This window comes from Garra rufa, chromosome 18 (genome assembly GCF_049309525.1).
Source record: "Garra rufa chromosome 18, GarRuf1.0, whole genome shotgun sequence".
Lineage (NCBI taxonomy): Eukaryota > Metazoa > Chordata > Actinopteri > Cypriniformes > Cyprinidae > Garra > Garra rufa.
The window spans coordinates 27,534,394-27,554,919 of record NC_133378.1 but is presented as its reverse complement, the minus strand read 5'-3'; the positions used below and the strand labels follow the sequence as shown (position 1 = coordinate 27,554,919).

The 20,526-nt window shown below is 36.3% G+C and overlaps 1 protein-coding gene across 1 annotated transcript in view; it reads right to left on the bottom strand.

Moving 5' to 3' along the window:
* The window catches only part of pex14 (peroxisomal biogenesis factor 14), a 91,100-nt gene that overhangs the window by 5,497 nt on the left and 65,077 nt on the right, over positions 1-20,526 (bottom strand). The window contains exons 6-8 of the mRNA XM_073823498.1: positions 16,713-16,815; positions 9,703-9,800; positions 821-912 (exon numbers count right to left, since the gene is read on the bottom strand). Coding sequence (XP_073679599.1) covers positions 821-912; positions 9,703-9,800; positions 16,713-16,815 — 293 coding nt within the window. The remainder of the gene's footprint in view (positions 1-820; positions 913-9,702; positions 9,801-16,712; positions 16,816-20,526) is intronic.

Here is a 20,526-nt window from a genome sequence, read left to right as displayed (position 1 = left end):
TGATTGGCTAACAGTGTACATTCATACCTCATAGATGGACGCCACTGTGATTTAGGTTTGAAACCTAAATAACTCAGTTCATATCAAACGATCTGTAAGAAGAAGCAATAGTGACCACATAATGAAAACAGTTACTCACTTTTCATTATAGTAACTTTTGTTGCGACATCACTTTCGGATGCAATATAGTCGGCAAAACATCGCCTTTTAGTTTAAATCTTTTTGCAAATCCAGCATCATATTGTGTCGCTCAGGTTACTGACATAACCTCGGTTCCCTAAGATAAGGGAACGAGCATTGCGTTGCTGATGCTATGGGTAATTGTAAACGAATCAGTGGTAAAATAAAAAATAAAAAAGGATTGAATTCTTACTGACGCGGTCTGGAACTTAATTAAAAATAAAGTTCATCCATCCATTCCTAACATTGGGATCAGAAGGAAGGCAATTCAAAGACTGTTTTTTTCCACAAACTGGCACTTTCTTTTTTTAGAGCCATCTTTATCGTTTGGTTTCTGCGTAGACCTGCACGTTCGCCTCTCTGGTAAACACTATGCGTGAATTGGTGGGCAGAGCTAAACAGACAGCAATGTTGATTTTTTTCTGCGGAGGTGGTGCTATTCTATCTATTACATCATAGAGTAGAACATTCTGAAAGCTGTAGTTTTGGCAAACTGCATTCAATATAAGCTGTTTTCAGACTAACAAAAAGTTTTGAGTTCTAAAACTTGATGTTTTTATAGTACAATGACAATGATGTCAAAAGATCAAGGGAAATTTTTATTTCTCAGTTCGACTCCTTTAAAAAAGTGAAAAGTTACCTGCTAAGAAGAAGACCCTTCAGAGAAACAATCTCAGCCTTGAGTTCACTGATGCTCTGAGACTCCAGCATGCGGTTGGTGGCAGATGAGGCCTGAAAAGACAAATTACAAATGATAATCAGCATTGTTTTCATTTTGAACACAAATTTAAAACACTTACTATTTACTACTATGGGCTTTGAACACCTCAAACCATTAACCAAGGATAATTCTGAACCCTCTGTAACTGTGTGGTGTTTAACAAGTTATTTACTCTCTACTGTCGTTAAAGGTGAAGATCTGCCTCAGAATGTGAAAGCTCCATCATATCAGGCCTTATTTACTAGAACCTGTTATATTAGTATGCAGCATATGCAAAAACTTCACAAATGTCAGCGATCTGTTAAAGTGTGACTTCTTCTAATTTGATTTGTCAGAGTCACTCAATGAACACAATAATTTGATGCATTCAAACTGCCAATACGAGAGTCTTCAAAGTCTTGACATCAAACCACAACTACACTGACGAGTCCCAGCTACTGTATCTTCTCCACCCAGAAGGTCAGGATCTTTTAAAAAAAAAAATAAGGCTAAGGGAATTAATCATGCCATTTTTACATATTTTTCCATATTGCAGACTGCTGATTTGAGCAGGACAGAGGTGTTTGATAAGAGGTCTCTGGCACAACAATGGCAGTATTCATCAAGTCAGGGAGGTTTTTATTAAAAGAAGCCTTATCACCAACTGCTTGCCATGGGATGAATTGCTGAAGGGAGTGATGGTCAATTGAAGTGGCAAGCAAACATTTGAATAGCAAATGACTTCAAGGGAAAAAAAAAGCCCCAAAAAAATCCATCCATCATTTTTTCCCCAAATAGACAGGTGGTTGGTATTGTCAAATTTATAAAAAAGAAACCCTCTTCAAGAGAAAGAGATTTGTAGCACCTCTACATATCAATTTCAGTTCTCCAAACGTTCTGGCAGATAAACCCAGGCTCTCAAGCTCTGTTCAGAGGCAAAACACTGCTTTGAACCATCCACAAACAAACAGCCCACATCTACCCTATTAATCCTATTCCAGTTCTTCTGCCCACTAAGGGGGGAGGGGGGGGGGGGTTGGGGGGGGGGGAGAGCAAGAGCAGGAAGAGGAAGTGAAAAAAGGGCTGGGGGGAAAAGGAAAATAAAAGTGTAATTAAGAACATCGGAGTCACCGGGGGCGGCTAGTTAGAAAGCAGAGACCCCCTATCGAGAGAAGAGGGATAACTCGGACTCTTCCACATGTAATTAAATCTAAAGTAAATTAATTGAATCACATCTGAAAAGGATCAGACTCATTTACAACGAGGGCTGGGGAGGGACGGCGGTTTTGTCTCCTTTCTGCTCCTAAAGCCCTCAGATAAGTGCGCCGTTTTCGAAGAGGCCACATCTGATCCGAGCCGAGCGCATTAGGCCTGGCGAAGACACTCTTATTACAGGCCTCACCTCATTATGGCCATCTTAATCCCACACTCCCCACGGCACCCGGTATAATAAGGCTGGAATGTACCTCTTGCTCATTTTACCTTTGTAACGGGAAAAAAAATTAATTGCTTCGGAGGCTTAGCTTACACTTCTCGGACATAAAATCTAAATAATATTTTAACAGAGGCTACAAAGCACCTCTCAGCCGGCGGTGTTTAAAGTTCCACGGTTGCAATTCTTCATTTCGAGAGCCGAACACGCGCGCACACACATTTAGTGATGACCGTTTAATTGCTGCTAAAGGCCTTTCTCTGCATGTCTTTGACTGTGTGAGCAGCCATCCAGTCAGAGGGGTCAGTGCAGTGTGATCAGGGTCCGTCACCCTCTTAAGTGTGAACAAAGCTTTGCTACAGTCTGGGTAATTATTTAAGGAGGTGGAGCGTACCGTACAAGAGAGGTATATGCACGTACTTACACCGAAACAGCAGTCAGACATGGAATACATTAAAGCAAATGTCTGCAGAACATTAACAACGGATAATATCTTAACAAGGCAAGTTAAGAAACGTCTGAATGCAAATTAATTCACTGCTTCCCTCTCTGACGCTTTTTCCACCGCTTAATGCATGTATATTTATGGTGGAATCAGCTTGAAAATAAATCCCAAGGGAGTGTTTTCTGGTGAAAACACTGGTACAATTTATTTGAGCCTGTTTATTCACTTTCCCAGTGGCAGGGCCTTTTGCGGTGGAAGGGAGGAAAAAAAAATCGAAGCGCTCCTAATCTTCTACGAGCAGCCACTAATAAAGACAGCTATCGTTGTATTCAAACGGCACGCAATTAAACTCAACCAGGCAAGGTGATAATACTTTATATACGTGGAGAATGAGATGCAACATTCTGCCTGTTATTCAGTATTAAATATTATCAAGAAGAACAAGGCGTTTCGGCTAAAAAAAACAAAAAAAAAACAAGAACTTTAAGATTTAACTCAACAGATACACATTCTACTTCACAATACAGTTCAATGATGGCAAATGAGTTGTACATAAACTGGTTGAAATTGGGGGGGGGGGGGGGGGACACTTTCCATATACTCAAAATACTCTAATAAAATCCTACCTGGTCTCATGACGAAAACGTACCTCTGGGAACTTTTTCGCAATCCACGAAATTAGGGCTGTGCAATTAATCTAAATTCAGTTTTGATTTTGGCTTCAAACAATCATGAAAATACAGTAATCCAGATGAAACGATTATTGCGCCCTATTCCGCCCCCTTTCCAATTCAGCAAAATCATGTTACGTGACTTTCATAAAACGGGACGTGCTTGATTTATTAATGTTTCTTTGATGTTGCGTTTTTAAAAGCGAGAAAGAGAACTTGCGCTGTTCTGTGTATGCGCTCAGAGATGGAGCAGAACACGGACATGTAAAGTTATCTTTTAGCTCAAGGTGCGTGCCTAAATGGTCAAAATATTTCAGAATGAGGTGCTTTATGATTATTCATGTAAACCCATGTCAGCTATGTCTTAAATGATCATAAATAGTTGAGAATGAAAATACGCATGTAATAGTATATTGGATCCGTGTGGCTATTAAAGTGGCAACAAATAATATTCCTTCTGCCGTCTCTGTGCTTAATATTAATAAAACATAAAACTCACTCACTGCTCTTGAGTGAAGGACTTTTGTAGTTTTAATAAGAAACAAAGCCTGTTTAAATTTTTACAGTGAAGACGCTGTTTTATTTTACATTCAAATAATTACATTCAATTTCTGTAGTAGGCTGTTAAGACTACTTTAGACTTGCATAAAAGTATTCAGTATTTTTTAAAGCACTGTTTTTTTTTTCTTATTTGTATTTTTTTTTCTGTTGTATTGCTATCTTTAAATTAATGTAAAGTTTTGGACCCAGTCATAATCATGTTAAATAATCGTGATTACAATATTGACCAAAATAATTGTGATTATGATTTTTGCCATAATCGAGCAGCCCTACGTGAAATATATGGCAATATCATTGCAGTTTCCAACAGAAATGACGACTAGAGGCGGTAAAACAGCGAGCACTTGTAAACATTTTCATATATAGTTATGATTACAGCTCCATATGTTTTGCTTTCTGGACGTAATAAGCTTGCTCAGTAGCTCAGCTGGCACGGAATTGGACTTAGGATGTGGAATCCTACGAATCCCATCAAAAACATGACTCACGATAAAAGAGCTAAAAAATGAGAGATCAAAAAACAAGCTAAAACGGCATGTTTGCGATTGCATTTTTACATCACATTCGCTTTTGTTCATACTGTCCGGTAGGTTTAGGTGTAGTGCAGGTGGTACGTTATTTTAAAATGTCATATTTTTTAAAATGTCATATTTTAAAAATGACTTTGGTTAAAATTCCTCAGTGGTCATTTAAAACAACACTTTTTACCTTGTCAACAACAGCTCTGTTCACAGCAATACATTTTGGTGCATGTCTCTTTAAATGATAATGAGCTACTGCTAACCCCGCCCCGTCTTTTTTGTGTGTGCATTCAGTGGCGCGTTACCATCAAAAACAAAGCTAATTCACTGCATACTCAGGGGCTCTGATGTCGGGAGAAAATGTAAACTCTTATGTTCACTTTTACACCCAACTACAAAACACCTGCATTGCTTACGAGACGTTGTTGCTACAACTGCTCAAGCGAGGAGAAAATGGTGGACAGCGTATAACTGGCTGAGGGCAGAAATATGCTAATAAAGAACAGTATATCAGTGGTTGTGGGTGGGGCCTGAGCAGTATGCCATCATACTGCTTATAAAATCAAAACTGCTTGATAATTAAGACGGTTAAGGTTTTTTGGGAATTAAGAAAAAGGAGTAAATAATTTTTTATCATTGTAGAGTGGTTGTGTCCACACACTGCTAAGACATTTATATGTAAACACCATGTAAAAGTGAATTTTGCATCTAATGTACCGTTTTAAACAAATCTCAAAAAAGCCAAATATTAGCAAATATATGAGTCAACTAATACTCTAAAGCATTTTGCCACATAAATCTATCCCACAGAGAACTAGCTCAGAAAATATCACAATATTCCGCTCTTAAAGGGGCAGTGCATTAAAAAATGAAAATTCTCACATTGTATGGACACAAAAAGTGATACATTCTTCAGAATATATTCTTTTGTATTCGGCATAAGAAATTCATACAGATTTGGAATTATATAAGGGTGAGCGAAAGACATAATTTCAATTTTTGGGTGAACTAGCCAAGTTAAATTATGTATCATATATATAAAAATATATTGACTATTGAAACTATGTATAAATTCTAGCACCTGATAAAATACTTGAGTATTCTGATCAGCACGAAGACAATGCAATAAAATTACACTTCTTTAGAAGTTCCAACTGCCTTCCTTTATCAGTTCACCATTTGAATAACAGCTTCAGGTGAGCATGAGTAAATTTAATCAGGTAAGCACTGAGGAAATACAAAGTATGTAGCCAATCTGAGATGAAAAAGAAAATGTTAAACTATGAGCACACACAGCCACATTTTGCTGCTGCAGAGAAACACTGTAAGGCCCACTGTGCTCTTAACACAGAATATACTTTACTTGTGTGGCTTTGAAAATATAGATAAATATAAAAATGTTTACTTAGTAGCTGAGGAAACAGGAGTCTCCATGTGTTTCGGGTTAAACACACATTTCCGCATTAGAGAGTTTAATTGCCAAGCTTGGCGCATTCTGCACAGAGTAAAGAACCCCGAAAAGGCAACTCTGAAAACCGCACAATGAAAACGATACGCAGCCAAAAGGCTTAACACGTGTCCTTAATTTCATGCTCTGGACCTGAAAATAATTTCCCGAACTTCCCATATGGCTCTAGACAACAGGGCCCCGCATCTTTCAAAACAAAATTTAAGATCAGTGCAAAGTAGACTTTATGATTTGTTTAATGGGCGTTTTGATGTGAAGTATACTTTATACACAGTGCCGCTTTCCAGCAGGGCACTCATGACAAATGAAGCTTTTTAATTCAATCTGGAATTTGACAAAGAATTTCAGCCATTTTTACTTAACTTAGAGCAGCTGTTGTGGATGATGACCTAAAGTGTTTTGAACAATAGATCGATGTGGTGCCATTTTTTCTGGAACTAGCGGAGGCGTGTCTCTTTAACAGCAGAGGTGAACCGGAGATTATTTGGCAAAGCAGTTTATAGATGACGAACTTCAAGAGGGCGACGGAAGGATGCTGGGTGGGGGGAAACGTAGTGGTGAGTCTGCAATTCTTGCAAACTTCAGAAGGGTGAGAGATTCATATTTTCACTTCAATTTGTTGCCAGGCCAGATGTGTTTGCATATGTTTTCCTACGGGATCCAGATGCTTCAGTAAAACACCCATGTGCTTAACAAGCTGTGGACATAAAACATGCCCTCAGTTGCGATTCCAAAGCGCTTTTTGGAGCCCGTTACAAGATGATTTATCGCAGTATCGTAAGATACAAAGTGCATAGAGTTTCACATTCTGAGGTATGGCAATGTGTTTTCAGCAGGCAATTTCCCTCAGATGACTATTCTTTATAGATAATAAGCGCATGTCTTCAGAAAGGATTTGAAAGCCGTATCATCATGAGCATTCTTCTGAAAGATAATGACATCATAATGCAATAAATTAGCATGCGATAAAAATCAACACTAGACGATAGATGAAAAACATCTATACTTACTTAAAACATAACTGTAATAATATATAATAAAACTAATAATATATATCATATATAATATCAGAGTTGCTGCTCAAAAACAATTATTATTATTACTACTATTACTATATTATTATTATTGTTGTTAAAAATAGCTGAGTAGCTTTTTTCTGGGTTCTTTGATGAATAGTAAGTTCAGAAGAACAGCATTTATCTGAAATAGAATCAATTGTAACATTATAGATGCCTTTATCATCACTTCTGATCAATTCAAAGTGTCCTTGCCAAATAAAAGTATAAATTTCTATAATTTCTTATCCCCAAAAATAAATACATAAACTGCTAAATACATTTAACAGACTCCAAAGAGTCCTGAAAAAAGGTACTCAACTGTTTTAAATATTAATAATAATAATAAATGTTTCTTAAACAGCAAATCAGCATATTAGAATGATTTTTGAAGGATCATGTGACACTGAAGTCTGGAGTAATGATGCTGAAAATTAAGCTTTGATCACAAGAATAAATTACATTTTAAAATATATTTAAATAGAAAGCAGTTATTTTAAATAGTACAAATATTTTACAAAAATACTACCTTTGATGTATGGTAAACAGAAGAGAATTATTAAAAAAAAAACATTAAAAATCTTACTGTTCAAAAACTTTTGACTGGTAGTGGATTTACTATTTAAAATAAGTGTTAACAATATACAATAAAACTTATATATTTTTTTATATATAATTGTTTAATATTTAAAAAATATTTGTTTAAATTATATAAAACAAATCTATCCATTAATTCACCTTTTGTTAGTTTTATTAAAGTGAAAATCAATCTTTTTTTTAACCAATACAAATACACATGCTATATATTTACTACTAATTACTACATAATGCATATATTTACTACTTCAAATAACTAATAAAATATGTATAAATATGTAAACAGATTTTTTATATATATTTTAAAAACATTTTTTTGTTTATATTATAGAAAGACTTATTTCATTTATTTATTTGAGTTTGTGCATTGAAGTGATTTTATTTGCTAGTACAACAAAACGAAAATAATATACATAGAGGACATAATTGATACCTTTAACTGGTAATTTACTGTTATGTGCTGCCACAGATGATGGGAAATCCTCCATCACACAACCCTGCAGCTTCATAAACCAGCTAAGCTTAAAAGCTATTAATTACGACCAATACACAAAACATATATAAACTAACTGTACACCAATAATAGTTTCCTTCCTTCATATATTTTTTTTTTAATTGACATACCTCTAAGTTTGCACTCAAAAAAAGAAACTACTGGTCCCTCTCTTCTAGTTGCAGTATGGGTGGGGGTTAAATGAGGTTTCAGTCCAGATGAAATTAGCAGAAAGCAAATGACAGCTACAGGAGAGATCAGGAGGGGGCGTCAGCGTGGGTTCACTTCCTGTCCCTGGATGGCTTGCTTGAGCGTTCTAGAGATGGTCGTACATGTTCTTTATGGAGCTCCCATGACATGCCTTGTCCTGCTGATGCACATTTTTCTCTTCTGAGCGGCATACGAGTTCTGTCACCACTAATATTCACATCAGGGTGAGGCATCAGTCTCAGTGTCACTGAAAAATGCCCCGTGTTGTTTTAAACTCAAAGTGGCCTTGTTTTATAGAGGCTGCGCCCCTGAAAACGAACTGCCGCAAAGGGCCTTATGAAAATGCACACTAAGGGCTTTATTCAAACTCAACAGATCAACAAAACAAGAGAAGCCTATCATCCATAATATCTCAGAGAGAAATGACTTAATCAGGGAGGAATGCAAGCATTTTAGACAACCAAATTCCTTATTTTTGTATGCATTTCTGACCTGCTGATTACGCAGTTTAATCGTGCTTACGTAATTCACATGGATTTTTTTTCTGATGTTATCTATGCAAAAAGAAAACAATGACAGGAAAATTTAAAAAAAAAAAAATGTTGGCTATCACTCTCAGATGCGCCATAGAGTATTCATATCACATTCTTCCCTTACATAAGGTCTGTAATGACAAGAATGTCAAAAACTGGAGGAATGTTCAGATTGTATGATTTGTTTGTTGCTGTTTTTTCCAGTCATTTCTGTTGAAACAAACCAAAATGTTGCTTTGTCTCCCAATAAGGAAACTTACTGCAACTACATCACTACTGGACCAATTTTAAAGGGACAGTTCACCCAAAACAGCAGTACTCTTGTGAATGCATATCGAAGACTGCAATGCAAGAGAAGAAATTGCTAAATAAAGTCATTATTTTTTATTTCTTCACGACGCACAAAAAGTATTCTTGCAGCTTTATAGCATTACAGTTGATTCACTGATGTCACATGGACTATTTTAACAATGTCCTGACTAGTTTTTAGGGCCTTGAATGTGTCAGTTGTGTTGCTGTCTATGCAGGTTCAGAAAGCTCTTGGATTTCATCAAACATCTTAATTCTTACGGATTTGGATTGACACAAGGGTGAGTATTTAATGAACTATCCCTTTAAGAATCATTAGAGAACATACTATAAGTCATATGGGCTACTTTTTGATGCTCTCTATCATCAAAAAGATTATACTGGACTACTGTAAAATATCTTTTTTGTGGTCCATGCATTGTAGGTAAATTAGTTTTATGGTTTCATGAATAAATGATGACAGAATTTACATAATTCCATTTTAATTTCCCCTCTGTTTACCATTGTGGCAAGTGTTGTGTGATTACCTGTGAGTTTGCCAGCTCTTGTGTCAGCTCCTGTATTTTCTTCTGTTGCTGGACCAGCAGCTCCTGCACTGAAGCCAGGGTCATCTGCAACTGGGTGACTGCATTCAAAAACACACAAAAGAAGATAAGACTAGACCCAAAACAATTACCAGAACTTCACAAGCAAGAAAACGGCAGGTTTAGCTGAGATCCAGCGCAAAGCGAGGTATCTGTTTGTTTGAAAGCATTACCGACGATCAACACGCAGTGGTTTTCTCTTTGATTTAGCCTTCAGCTCAATCAGTAATATAAGACACCTCTATTTGTCCAAGATTAATCACCTACGTCTGCTCTTATATCAAATCAGGGTCTCTTAACCTCCATTAGCATGGGTTTGAAACGCTGGCTCTATCAAACTCTCCAAACAATCAACAAGATGGAAAAAAAGCCACTCATTTGGGAGGCAGGAGGGCTAGACACTACTGTCCTCACTAATCTTACTAAATACAGCTCATTTTCCTCCCTCTCTGAAGATTGAATTATTGTCAGATTGTGCTGGTCCCGAGGATTAGAGAAAGCCCAAGAAAAACAGCCCTAGCAGGGCCAGAGTTGGTGTTATTAATGGGGGTATCATTTCAAATAACCCAGAGCACAAGTTGCTCTCCCCCTGTTTCCAGTCACACATGCATTCCCAAACAATGCATTAAGTTTCCAAACTGATTATGTTACAGAAAACCAATAAACGCCTCTATAAATCATGCTCTGTAAAGTGTTAAATCAACTCTAATTGGATTAACATCAGCAGATATTATTAGCTGCCGACTGTTGGCTCTCCGGCGCACAGTTCCAGGGCTCTCCTTTCATAGAAACAGCCTTTCCACTTTCTGCTTAAGAGCTGTTACATGTTTCTTTCTCTCACAGCCTTTGTCTGTCTCATTAGGTGACTACTTACAGAATAAGAGACACTGAACACTTTTTCTTGGCTGAATAATAATGATAGTACAAACGCATACTTTCAGATGACTGTATTAACAAGAGATCTAAAATCTGTTGTATTAACTTTCTCCAAAACATATTTGAAGAAACAGTTAACTAAAAAAAATATTTTAACCTTCATTTACCCTCATGTTGTTCCAAAGTAGTACAATTTTTCAAATGTCATTGCAGAATGCACATTCAAACTAATTTCATCAAATTATGTATGGGATTCAGAACAAGTAAATGATGAATATTTTTTGGGGGGTGACCTATCCCTTTAAAGAAAAAGAAAAAAAAATGGATGCACTGAATATCACATTTACTTAAAAGGTTAGTTCACACAAAAATTAAAATTCATTAAAATTCATTCATTAATTACTCAGCCTCATGTCATTCCACACCCGTAAGACCGTTAACCACAAATTAAGACAGTTTTGAAGAAATCCGAGTGCTTTCTGACCCTACAGAACCACATTCAAGGCCCATAAGAAAATAGTTAAAATAGTCCATATGACATCAGTGGTTCAACCACAATTAAGCTACAAGAATACTTTTTGTTCACATGTGTTGCTGATGCAGAAGCTGGCGCTCTGATGTAAAACCCAGATGTGCTGTGCCTTGTTTACAAGCAGAAAAATATGCACACTGTACATAAAACAGTCTTCATAAACATGACTGAAGATTTCAACAGAGAGGCAATTTTTTGTCCAGCCTTACTTATTTGGACTAGAATATACAGGCGATGAACTAAGAAAGATGGACATTTAACACAGGCTTTTGCGTCAGCAGCACCACACGTGTTGTGGAATTCTCATGAAAATGCATTGAAGACTGACACGGAAGAGAATAAATTGTTGAATAAAGTTGTTATTTTTGTTTTCTTTGCACACAAAGAATTGCTTATCGGGTTGTGCCGATAGACGGCAGTATCATGTATTGACGATAGAGATATCGCCTGTTGCTGATGCCTTTGTCGATAGCAAGATGATGATGATGATTATTATTATTATTATAATTATTATTATCCTTCAAAAATAGACTAGGCACTTATCTTTACTGAAGCAGCGTGGGGAGCCACTACTGGGACGCCTTAGATACGAGGCATGGCGTGGCTGGTATAAACACTAGCATCAACTAGAGTGTCCGCGATCAGCTCCGGTGGCCGCGTGAGAGCCATAACGCGGCACAGACGTGTGCACGGTAAATAAGGGGTAAGACATGTACTCATCATACAGTATAGATAGCTTCACTGATTATAATGGTAGGTTTTTGTAAAGTGCATAATACTCGCGCTAGACAGAAGTCAGTGATGATGTTATTTGGTAATGTAAATGTTCTTTGCTCATTTTCTGTAACTGCCTTTTGAATAACTGAGAAAATTTAAGCATTATAATTAGTAACTTACACTGTTTCTATGAAATTGTTGTCATGTTAAACACAAATTAACATGTCATATTAAAAACATTAGGCTGCTTTTAGCCTTAAGGCTTGTACACACCGGGACGATTGTCACACATGATTAACGCCAACATTTAAAACCTTGTGATTGTTTTTTGGTTTGACACACAGCGTTAAAAACTAGCCGACCAATGAGATTGGCACTTTTGTTCACGTGCCTGGAGCTGCTGAAGTTACAGTAAACACAACTTGGTGGCGATAAGTGTGCACAATAATTGTCTCGGTCTGCACAAGGCTTTACGTTGGTTCACTTTCCGGCAATGAAACTAAGCAAGTAAATATTTAAAAAATTAATTAGCATGATAGTAACGTGCACAGGCGATCTCACAGGATGACGCTAAGATTACCGTATATGACAATTGAGCATATCACCCAACACTACACTGATGTCACATGGACTACAGTAGTCAACATTTGAAGTGGATTAAAACCTTTAATCAAAGTTGTCTTATGACAACTCTGATTATCTTTTTTGATCCACTTCAAATGTTAACTACTGCATTTTAACATTGTCCTACCTTTCTGCGCCTTGAACGTATCAGCTGCATTGCTGTCTATGCAGGGTCAAAAAACTCTTGGATTTCATCAAAAACATCTTAATTTGTGTTGTAGAGATGAACAAAGGTCTTACAGGTTTGGGACAACATGAGGATGAATAATTAATGCCAGAATTTTCATTTTTGGGTGAACTATCCATTCTGTAAAAGTACATGGATAGAGATTATATTAAACCATGGTGCTTAAGTGGGCGATGCAACTTTGAAATTAACTCGCAACATCGCCTAACTTCATTCCATTTTTTTTTACTCATCATTTTCTGTGATCTTTGAACTATAACTATGTATAAAACATCTCAAATGAAGCAAATGTGTTCTAAGCAGGAATGCCACCAGAGCTTACGTCAATAGCAATTCCAACAATATTACACTGAGAACGAGCAGCAACTGCACCAGACCTCTAAACCCACAAACACTCGCTTCATACTCAAAACACAAGAAATAATGCCTCCATTTAGTGTGGCTCGGGTTTCCACAAACGTTCTCTTTGGAGAAAACAATTGGGCGAATTTGAGATCCTGCAAGTGGCTTCGCAGCTGCTGTGAGGAGGCAGACAGTGTGTATAACGTAAATTATTCAGTAAATACCTCAATATAATGTACACTGCATATGTCCGGGCCTGTCTGAGCCTTTATTGGCCAGCTGGTCACCAATATGCTCTCCACAGACAAAGACACCAAACAGTTAGCACAATTCCATTACAGCCGGCACGAGCGTGAGCGCGTGCATGCCACAAAATGCTTCCAAGACCTGTTCATTAATTGCGTGTGGAAAGTTGTTGGGAAATCATAATGGGAGTCAAGGCCTACACTCAAAGGCTGCAGGAGTAATGGAGCCACATTCAAAGGAATACATCATTCCAGCGTACTTGGCACTAGAGAAATACATGAACTTTAACAAAGGAGTGCGGGCAATTGGCAAGAGCGGCAGTCACTTGCTATTACTCACGTTGTGAGAAGAGGGGGAAACTCACTCCGTAATTGCAACCCTCTCCCAAACTGTTAACTGAAACAGTCATTAACTACAATAGCAACTTGGCTACTGCAGCCACAGCAAATTAGATCAGCGGCGTGACTGACTGAGTGACTGGGGGTAGGTACGGCTCTTCCAGGAGAAAACGAGAGAGGGAAGGAGGGAGAGAGGGGGGGAAAGATTGTCAGGAACAAGTGTTTCACAAAGGAAATATGAAAAGCAGCTTCAGCCCGGAACAATATAAATACTCTTATCATCTGAATCTGAATGTGACGCTAAACAAAACAGGAATCGTACTAAAAACCAAACGAAATGAGGGCCAGACAGGCTGCGCAACACAAAGGAGGGTTTTTTTTGCATATATGAACCAAAATGGCAATGAAGAGGCTCATTTGATAATCAGATAAAGAAACCCACATCAAGCTTGCACGCAATGGCTTACAATCGACTGGCTTTTCAGTAACCCTCCCCAAACCAAAAACTGGGCAACGGGCAATGTAATGCAGAGATGCAGCAGCTGACTAAAATCACTCGCCTTTATCCTATATGCCCCAAATTTGCTTATTTTGATCTCCTGGATAATGAAAACAATGCTGTATGCATAACAGAAGGCTACGCGGAGCTCAAAGTCCATGTGTAGATCCAGATCATTTCCATGGTTTTATAAGGCAAATATTAACATACCTGAAGGGCAGGCATACTCTGACAAAGTCTACTTCATACTTGACAAGAAGTCTTTTGTCTTTTTATGATATGGAAAGAGCATCTGCTTTGCATGTACTGTTTCACTTTTAAAGACTGTTTTATATCAACAATTTTCAAAATTCAGATGTTTACATGGTATTAGAAGTATGTTTAGGCAGATGTAGAATTTTTGTAACAATACTGAGCCCTTTTACTCATCAAACTAAATTTTATGGAAGCCCATATCCACTACTGAATAAAAAAAATAAAGGTTATTGTGACTTTTTATTTCACAATTCTGACTTTTTTCCTCAGAATTGCGTGATACAAAGATATAATTGCAAGAAATAAAGAATTGTGCACTTCAGAACTCTGACTTTTTTTCTCAGAATCGTGAGATATAACTTGCAACTGCGAGTTATAAAGTCCAGTTTTGAGGTTAAAAAAGTAAAACTGTATTTTTTTTCTCAGCGAGTTTATATCTCACAATTCTGACTTTATAACAATTGCAAGTGAAATCAGAATTATGAGATAAACTCACAATTCTTAAAAAAAAAATTTTATTTCTCAGAATTGCAACTTTATTTAAAAAAAATATATATTACATATTATCATTTTATGTATTATTTTCACTTGTAAATTTTCTGTCTAAATTGTATGGAAGCCCATTTCCACCACTGAATAAAAAATGTAAAAAAAAAGTGGCTTCTTATCTCACAATTTTGACTTTTTTTCTCAGAATTTTGAGATAAACTTGCAATTATGAGAAAAAAAAAATCACAACTGCGACATATAAATTCTGATGAAAACAATGTCTGAATTGTAGGTTTTGTCTCGTAATTCTGACTTTTATTTCTCAGAATTGCAACTGTTAAAAATTGTGAGATATAAATGCAGAATTAAGAGTTTGTATCACGCAATTCTGAGGAAAAAAAAGTATTTTTTTTCTCGATTTTTACCTTTTTTTATTTTTATTCAGTGGCATAAATGAGCTTTCATACAATTTAAACAGGAAAATTTACAAGTGAAAATAAAATGGATTAATATATAATATGATAATATGTAATAAAATTGATTTTACTGTGGTACCAAACAATGGTGCAGGAAACATTGCTTTATAAAATAAAATAATTTAAATTAGTTTTTAAGATGCATGCCTCCCAGAAATAAAGGGCTTTAATTCTGGTTTAGTCACCAAAATGACCTTTACACTAGCCCAATGCTCACTTATGGTTAATCTTTAAAAAAGTGAATTAATTAATAACACAGTTAAATGTTATCTTTACAAATCTCAAAATGAATATCCACTTTTTAATATTGTACATTATAATGGCGTGATGCTTAAAGTAACTTCCACAATAACTGCTTTTTGTGTCATACAAGAAATTTTTATACTGTTATCGAGAATTCTCAGCTTATTGGTATCAGCCAGAAATGTAAATACTGGGGCACTCCTATTTTTAATGGTTAAATATATGTAAAGAAGACAATAGCATTCATTAAGAATGCAAACAGACATAAGAAAAATAACCAATTGCATTTCAGCATGTAAAACTTGTCTAACTTGTCTGTTAGATTTTGAATAGCAAATATTCTATAGGCATATTGAACTTTAAAAACAATAGATATCACAAATAGATTAAAAAAAAGTAAATAAATAAATGAAAAAGCACAGCTAAATCTGAAATTTCAGATCAAAACCTTAACCAGAGGAATATCAGAGTGCTGCTTTGTAAAAACTGTAAGAAAATAAACTACATCAGTTGTCCTGTCCTGTCTTTCTTTACAATAATAAATAAATAAATAAATAAAACATTGCACAAGTGAATTGTCATTTACTGTACAGAGAAGGAGCCACCCAGCTGCAAGTCGACTGCGGCACTAACGAGACAAAGTTTCTTCGGGAAGTGTCCCGCTTTCATGGTTGCCGGGATGTTTAATTACACCGGCTGCGTAGTGGGTAAAGAGAGGGGGAGGATAGAGGAGGAGAGGCATCCCTCTCTGACAGCCTAGCTGAGATTCCTCACCTGTCCAAGGCGGGAGACGCACCTGTCACCACACACTTAATCACCAGCGGCTCCGGGCCCAACCGGGGAGCCACACCACCATGCCGAAAATTAAAATGAACTTTCTTGCCACGCAGTTAAGAAGGCAAAAAAAAAAATAGAAATGCTGTCATTCCTCTTCCCCTCATTAATATTCTGAGGTTAAGAGCTTTTCAGCGAAACGTAATTAATTGAAGCTGAGCTGACAGTAAACAAGCAATTTCAAATTAAAGCAAAATGACAGGACCGTCATTTGTAAAATGTGAGCAGATTTTGGCGACAGATAAATGAAGGAAAATGTTAAGGAGGAAAAAGTGATGAAGATATTAATCTTCACCTGTCTGTGTCAGCGTGCCACTCATATCCGCGATGTTGCTCTCGATCCGCTGCAGATGCTTCTTGTCCTCTTTGCTGCCCATAATGAGGGGAAGGATGTATTTCTGCAATTAAAAACACGGCACGCTATTAGAATTCCACTCAGGAACAGGGAAAGCAGGCCAGCGGACCAGGACACGCTCTGCCGCTACACGTCGACAAATAGACAAAGGGCTAATCTATTAATGTTAGCGTAGGCAAACCAAAACTCAACTAAAACACTCACTGGAGGCTTCCTGTATTCATACAATCTCATGATGTATTTTTTGACAGCTTTACAATATTTGTTTAAAGTTTTGTGAATTATTTTTACCATTTAAAATAACCATTTTGTATTTTCAGCATTCAGTCTTCAGCATCACTTGATTGTTCAAAAATTATTCCAATATTCTGATCTGGTGCTCTAAAACATTTTGTATTATTATCGAAATAATGTAAAATATTTTTACCAATTAAAATAACTGTTTTGTATTTTACTATATTTTAAAATGTAATTCATTCCTGTGATACCAAAACTGAATTTTCAGCAGCCAGTAATCTTCAGCATCACATGATCCTCAGAAATTACTGTCATGTGTTGATTTGGTGAAAAAATATTTTGTATTATTATCTAAATATTGTGAAATATTTTTACCATTTAAAATAACTGTTTTATATTGTACTATATTTTAGAATGTATTTTATTCCTGTGATGCAAAGTTGAATTTTCAGCAGTCATTACTCCAGTCTTCAGCATCACATGATTGTTCAGAAATTATTCGAATATTTTGATTTGGTGCTCAAAAACATTTAGTATTATTATCGAAATAATGTAAAATATTTTTACCATTTAAAATAATTATTTAGTATTTTGCTATTTGCTATATTTTAAAATGTAATTTATTCCTGTAATGGCAAAGCTGAATTTTCAGCAGCCAATACTCCAGGCTTCAGCATCACATGATCATTCAGAAATTATTGTAATATGCTGATTTGGTGCTCAAAAACATTTAGTATTATTAGCGAAATATTTAGAAATATTTTGCCATTTAAAATAACTATTTTGTATTTTACTATATTTTAAAATGTAATTTATACCTGTGATGGAAAAGCTGAATTTTCAGCAGTCAATACTTCAGTCTACAGCATCACATGATCGTTCAGAAATGTATTCTAATATGCTGATTTGGTGCTCAAAAACATTTTGTATTATTATCAATGTTGAGATTTTTGTGAAAAAATTTAACTTTTTACGATTCTTTGCTAAATAGAAAAGAAAAAAAAACTGTATATATTTAAATTGTCTGTAACATTATAAATGTCTTTACTGTCACTTTTGATCAATTAATTTTTCCATGCTTAATAAAAGTAATAACAGTGACCCCAAACTTCTGAATGGTTTTATATATAATTTCATTTTATTGAGTTATTTTTTCTACCACACGAACAATGAGTTTTTTTTTCTTCATTATTATTACAATTAGGTGACAATCTTGAGCTAACAAAGAAAAAAATATACAACTACAAATTTTAGAAACTCTAGAATACACCCTAATTTTATATAGTTGAAAATGATGAACATCACGATTAACCAAGTCAACATTTTCCTAAAATGAAAAGCAGAGATTGGCTAAATCTTGCATTTAAAAAAATAAAAAGTGATTCATTTGAATGAATCAGACTTGTTAAACCTATATTTGAGAGATAAAGACAGCATGTTTTATTGAATTTTATTGTATAACAGTACAATAGAACATTAAACAAAGAGAAAAAAAAAAGAAGAAGAAGAAGGGAAAGAATCCAAACAATACTATCATCTGTGCTTGATTTCACAGTGCCAAGTTCAGTATTGTGTTTGGCAACAGCAGATAAAACATCATTATATGAATTATGATTAATAGGCCTGCATTCATGCCGAAAAAAACAAGACCTTTTGTTTTTTTAATCCCTCTCAAAAGTCTTGTGGTTTTCTCACTTCATCCAGAGCAATTTGCCTCAATGGCTGACACAGAGGCCAAGAATTAAGCATCGGGGCATGACTCTGGGTTCAACATCATTAAGTCTTTTAGCCCACAGGCTGGCTTCTCCATTTGAACATGTCACCTTCTGAGGACAATTGCTTGTCAGAGTTTAAGCCTTGTAGAACAACATCTCTAAACATTGAGAATAAGCGGCAAAGGTCAGACGGCTAGCGCTTCCACTAGATGCCTTTTCTTACGCCAGCGCTGTTTTATTTCCAAACGCACACGCTGATTTGTTTCCCCAAACAAACAGCCAGCGCATAGACGGGGAGATTAACATGGCATTTGGTGAATAGCTGGGTGCTGTAAAGCGTAATGTGCGTGTGCCGGCTCTCCGTCTGGAAAACAGTTGGCCTTAACAGGTTTTCACAGCGGCGCAACCGTTGTTGACACCGGCATAAGTAATAAACACTTTTAAGTTGAAAAAATCAGAATGAGTGTCAACACCAGGGTAGTTAATAAGAGAGCTGCTGTGGGGCGCTGTTTACAATGTGCTCTATAGCATAAATAAAGTGGAGGAGGAGGCCGGGGCATATGGTGGCACCGGTGAGCCGCTCCTCTGACATGACAGCAGCGAGAGCTCTCGCACCAGGGAACAGCACCTCCAGCCATGGGCACAGATCCTCTGAACAGCAGAGATGCACGCGGGGGACTGGAGAACCACAGACTGTTTGTGTGTGAGCGAGAGACGGAGAGAGCGAAAGTGAGAAACGAGCGAGCAAGAAGAGTTACGGATAGTAACATTTTTGCATTTTCTGAAGAAAATGTGGGTGGTGCTTGCCTGCACAAAAATCCATTTAATAATGCTAAGAGTATTGAGGAGGGTTGCCAAGGCTGTTTAGTTGCTAAAGTGTTTCTAGAACATTTCTAATCAAAGTACCCACACCATATTGTCATCACTAATCATGTTTATACTAGGGCTGTCCCTAGTATACTTAATTAATTAGTTAAGAAAAAATAACCCAAATTTAAATATTTTAATGCAGTTAATGTGCTGGCCCACCCCCAGACCTGTGCATCATCTTATATTTCATATACAGTATTGACCCGAATATAAGACAATGTTTTTTTCTTGGAAATACATCCGAAAAAACGTGTTCGGCTCAGTGTTGTTTTCGTCAACGATGACGATGACGAAATCATTTCGTTGACGCCACTTTTTTTCATGACGATAACGAGACGATGACGAGATAAAAATGGCTCGTTGATGACTAAAACATGACGAGACGTGTGTTTTCGTTGACGAGACGAGAATAGACGAAAATGTTAGTGGGTGGTCCGTCAGACATTTAAAATGCATGACATTTCCGCTTATTGTGCATCCCAATTAAAACTTAAAAAGTATCTGCCGCTATGGCAAGCCGTTTTAGCATTAAATACTCTTTGCTATACTAGTATGGCAAGCCGTTTAGCATTCCATCCTTGTTTGTCTTTTATGTTCTAAAACACTCCTTCATTATTGTAATTATTGGTGAAAATAGTCGATCCGGAAGCTCACATTGGTGTTGAACTATAGATCTGCTATTTTCAGAACTTAAAAGTGACACTACCCAACAGCAAAATACTTACTGACCTACATTAATTTGTTAAAAGACTACTTTTTCCCCTTTTTTGACTAAAACTAGACTAAACCTTTTTGACTTTTAGTCGACTAAAATTGGACTAAAACTATCACATATATAGAAGTGACTAAAATTTGACTAAAACTAAGAAGCATTTTAGTCCAAAAGACTAAGACTAAATCTAAGATGGTTGTCAAAAACAACACTGGTTCGT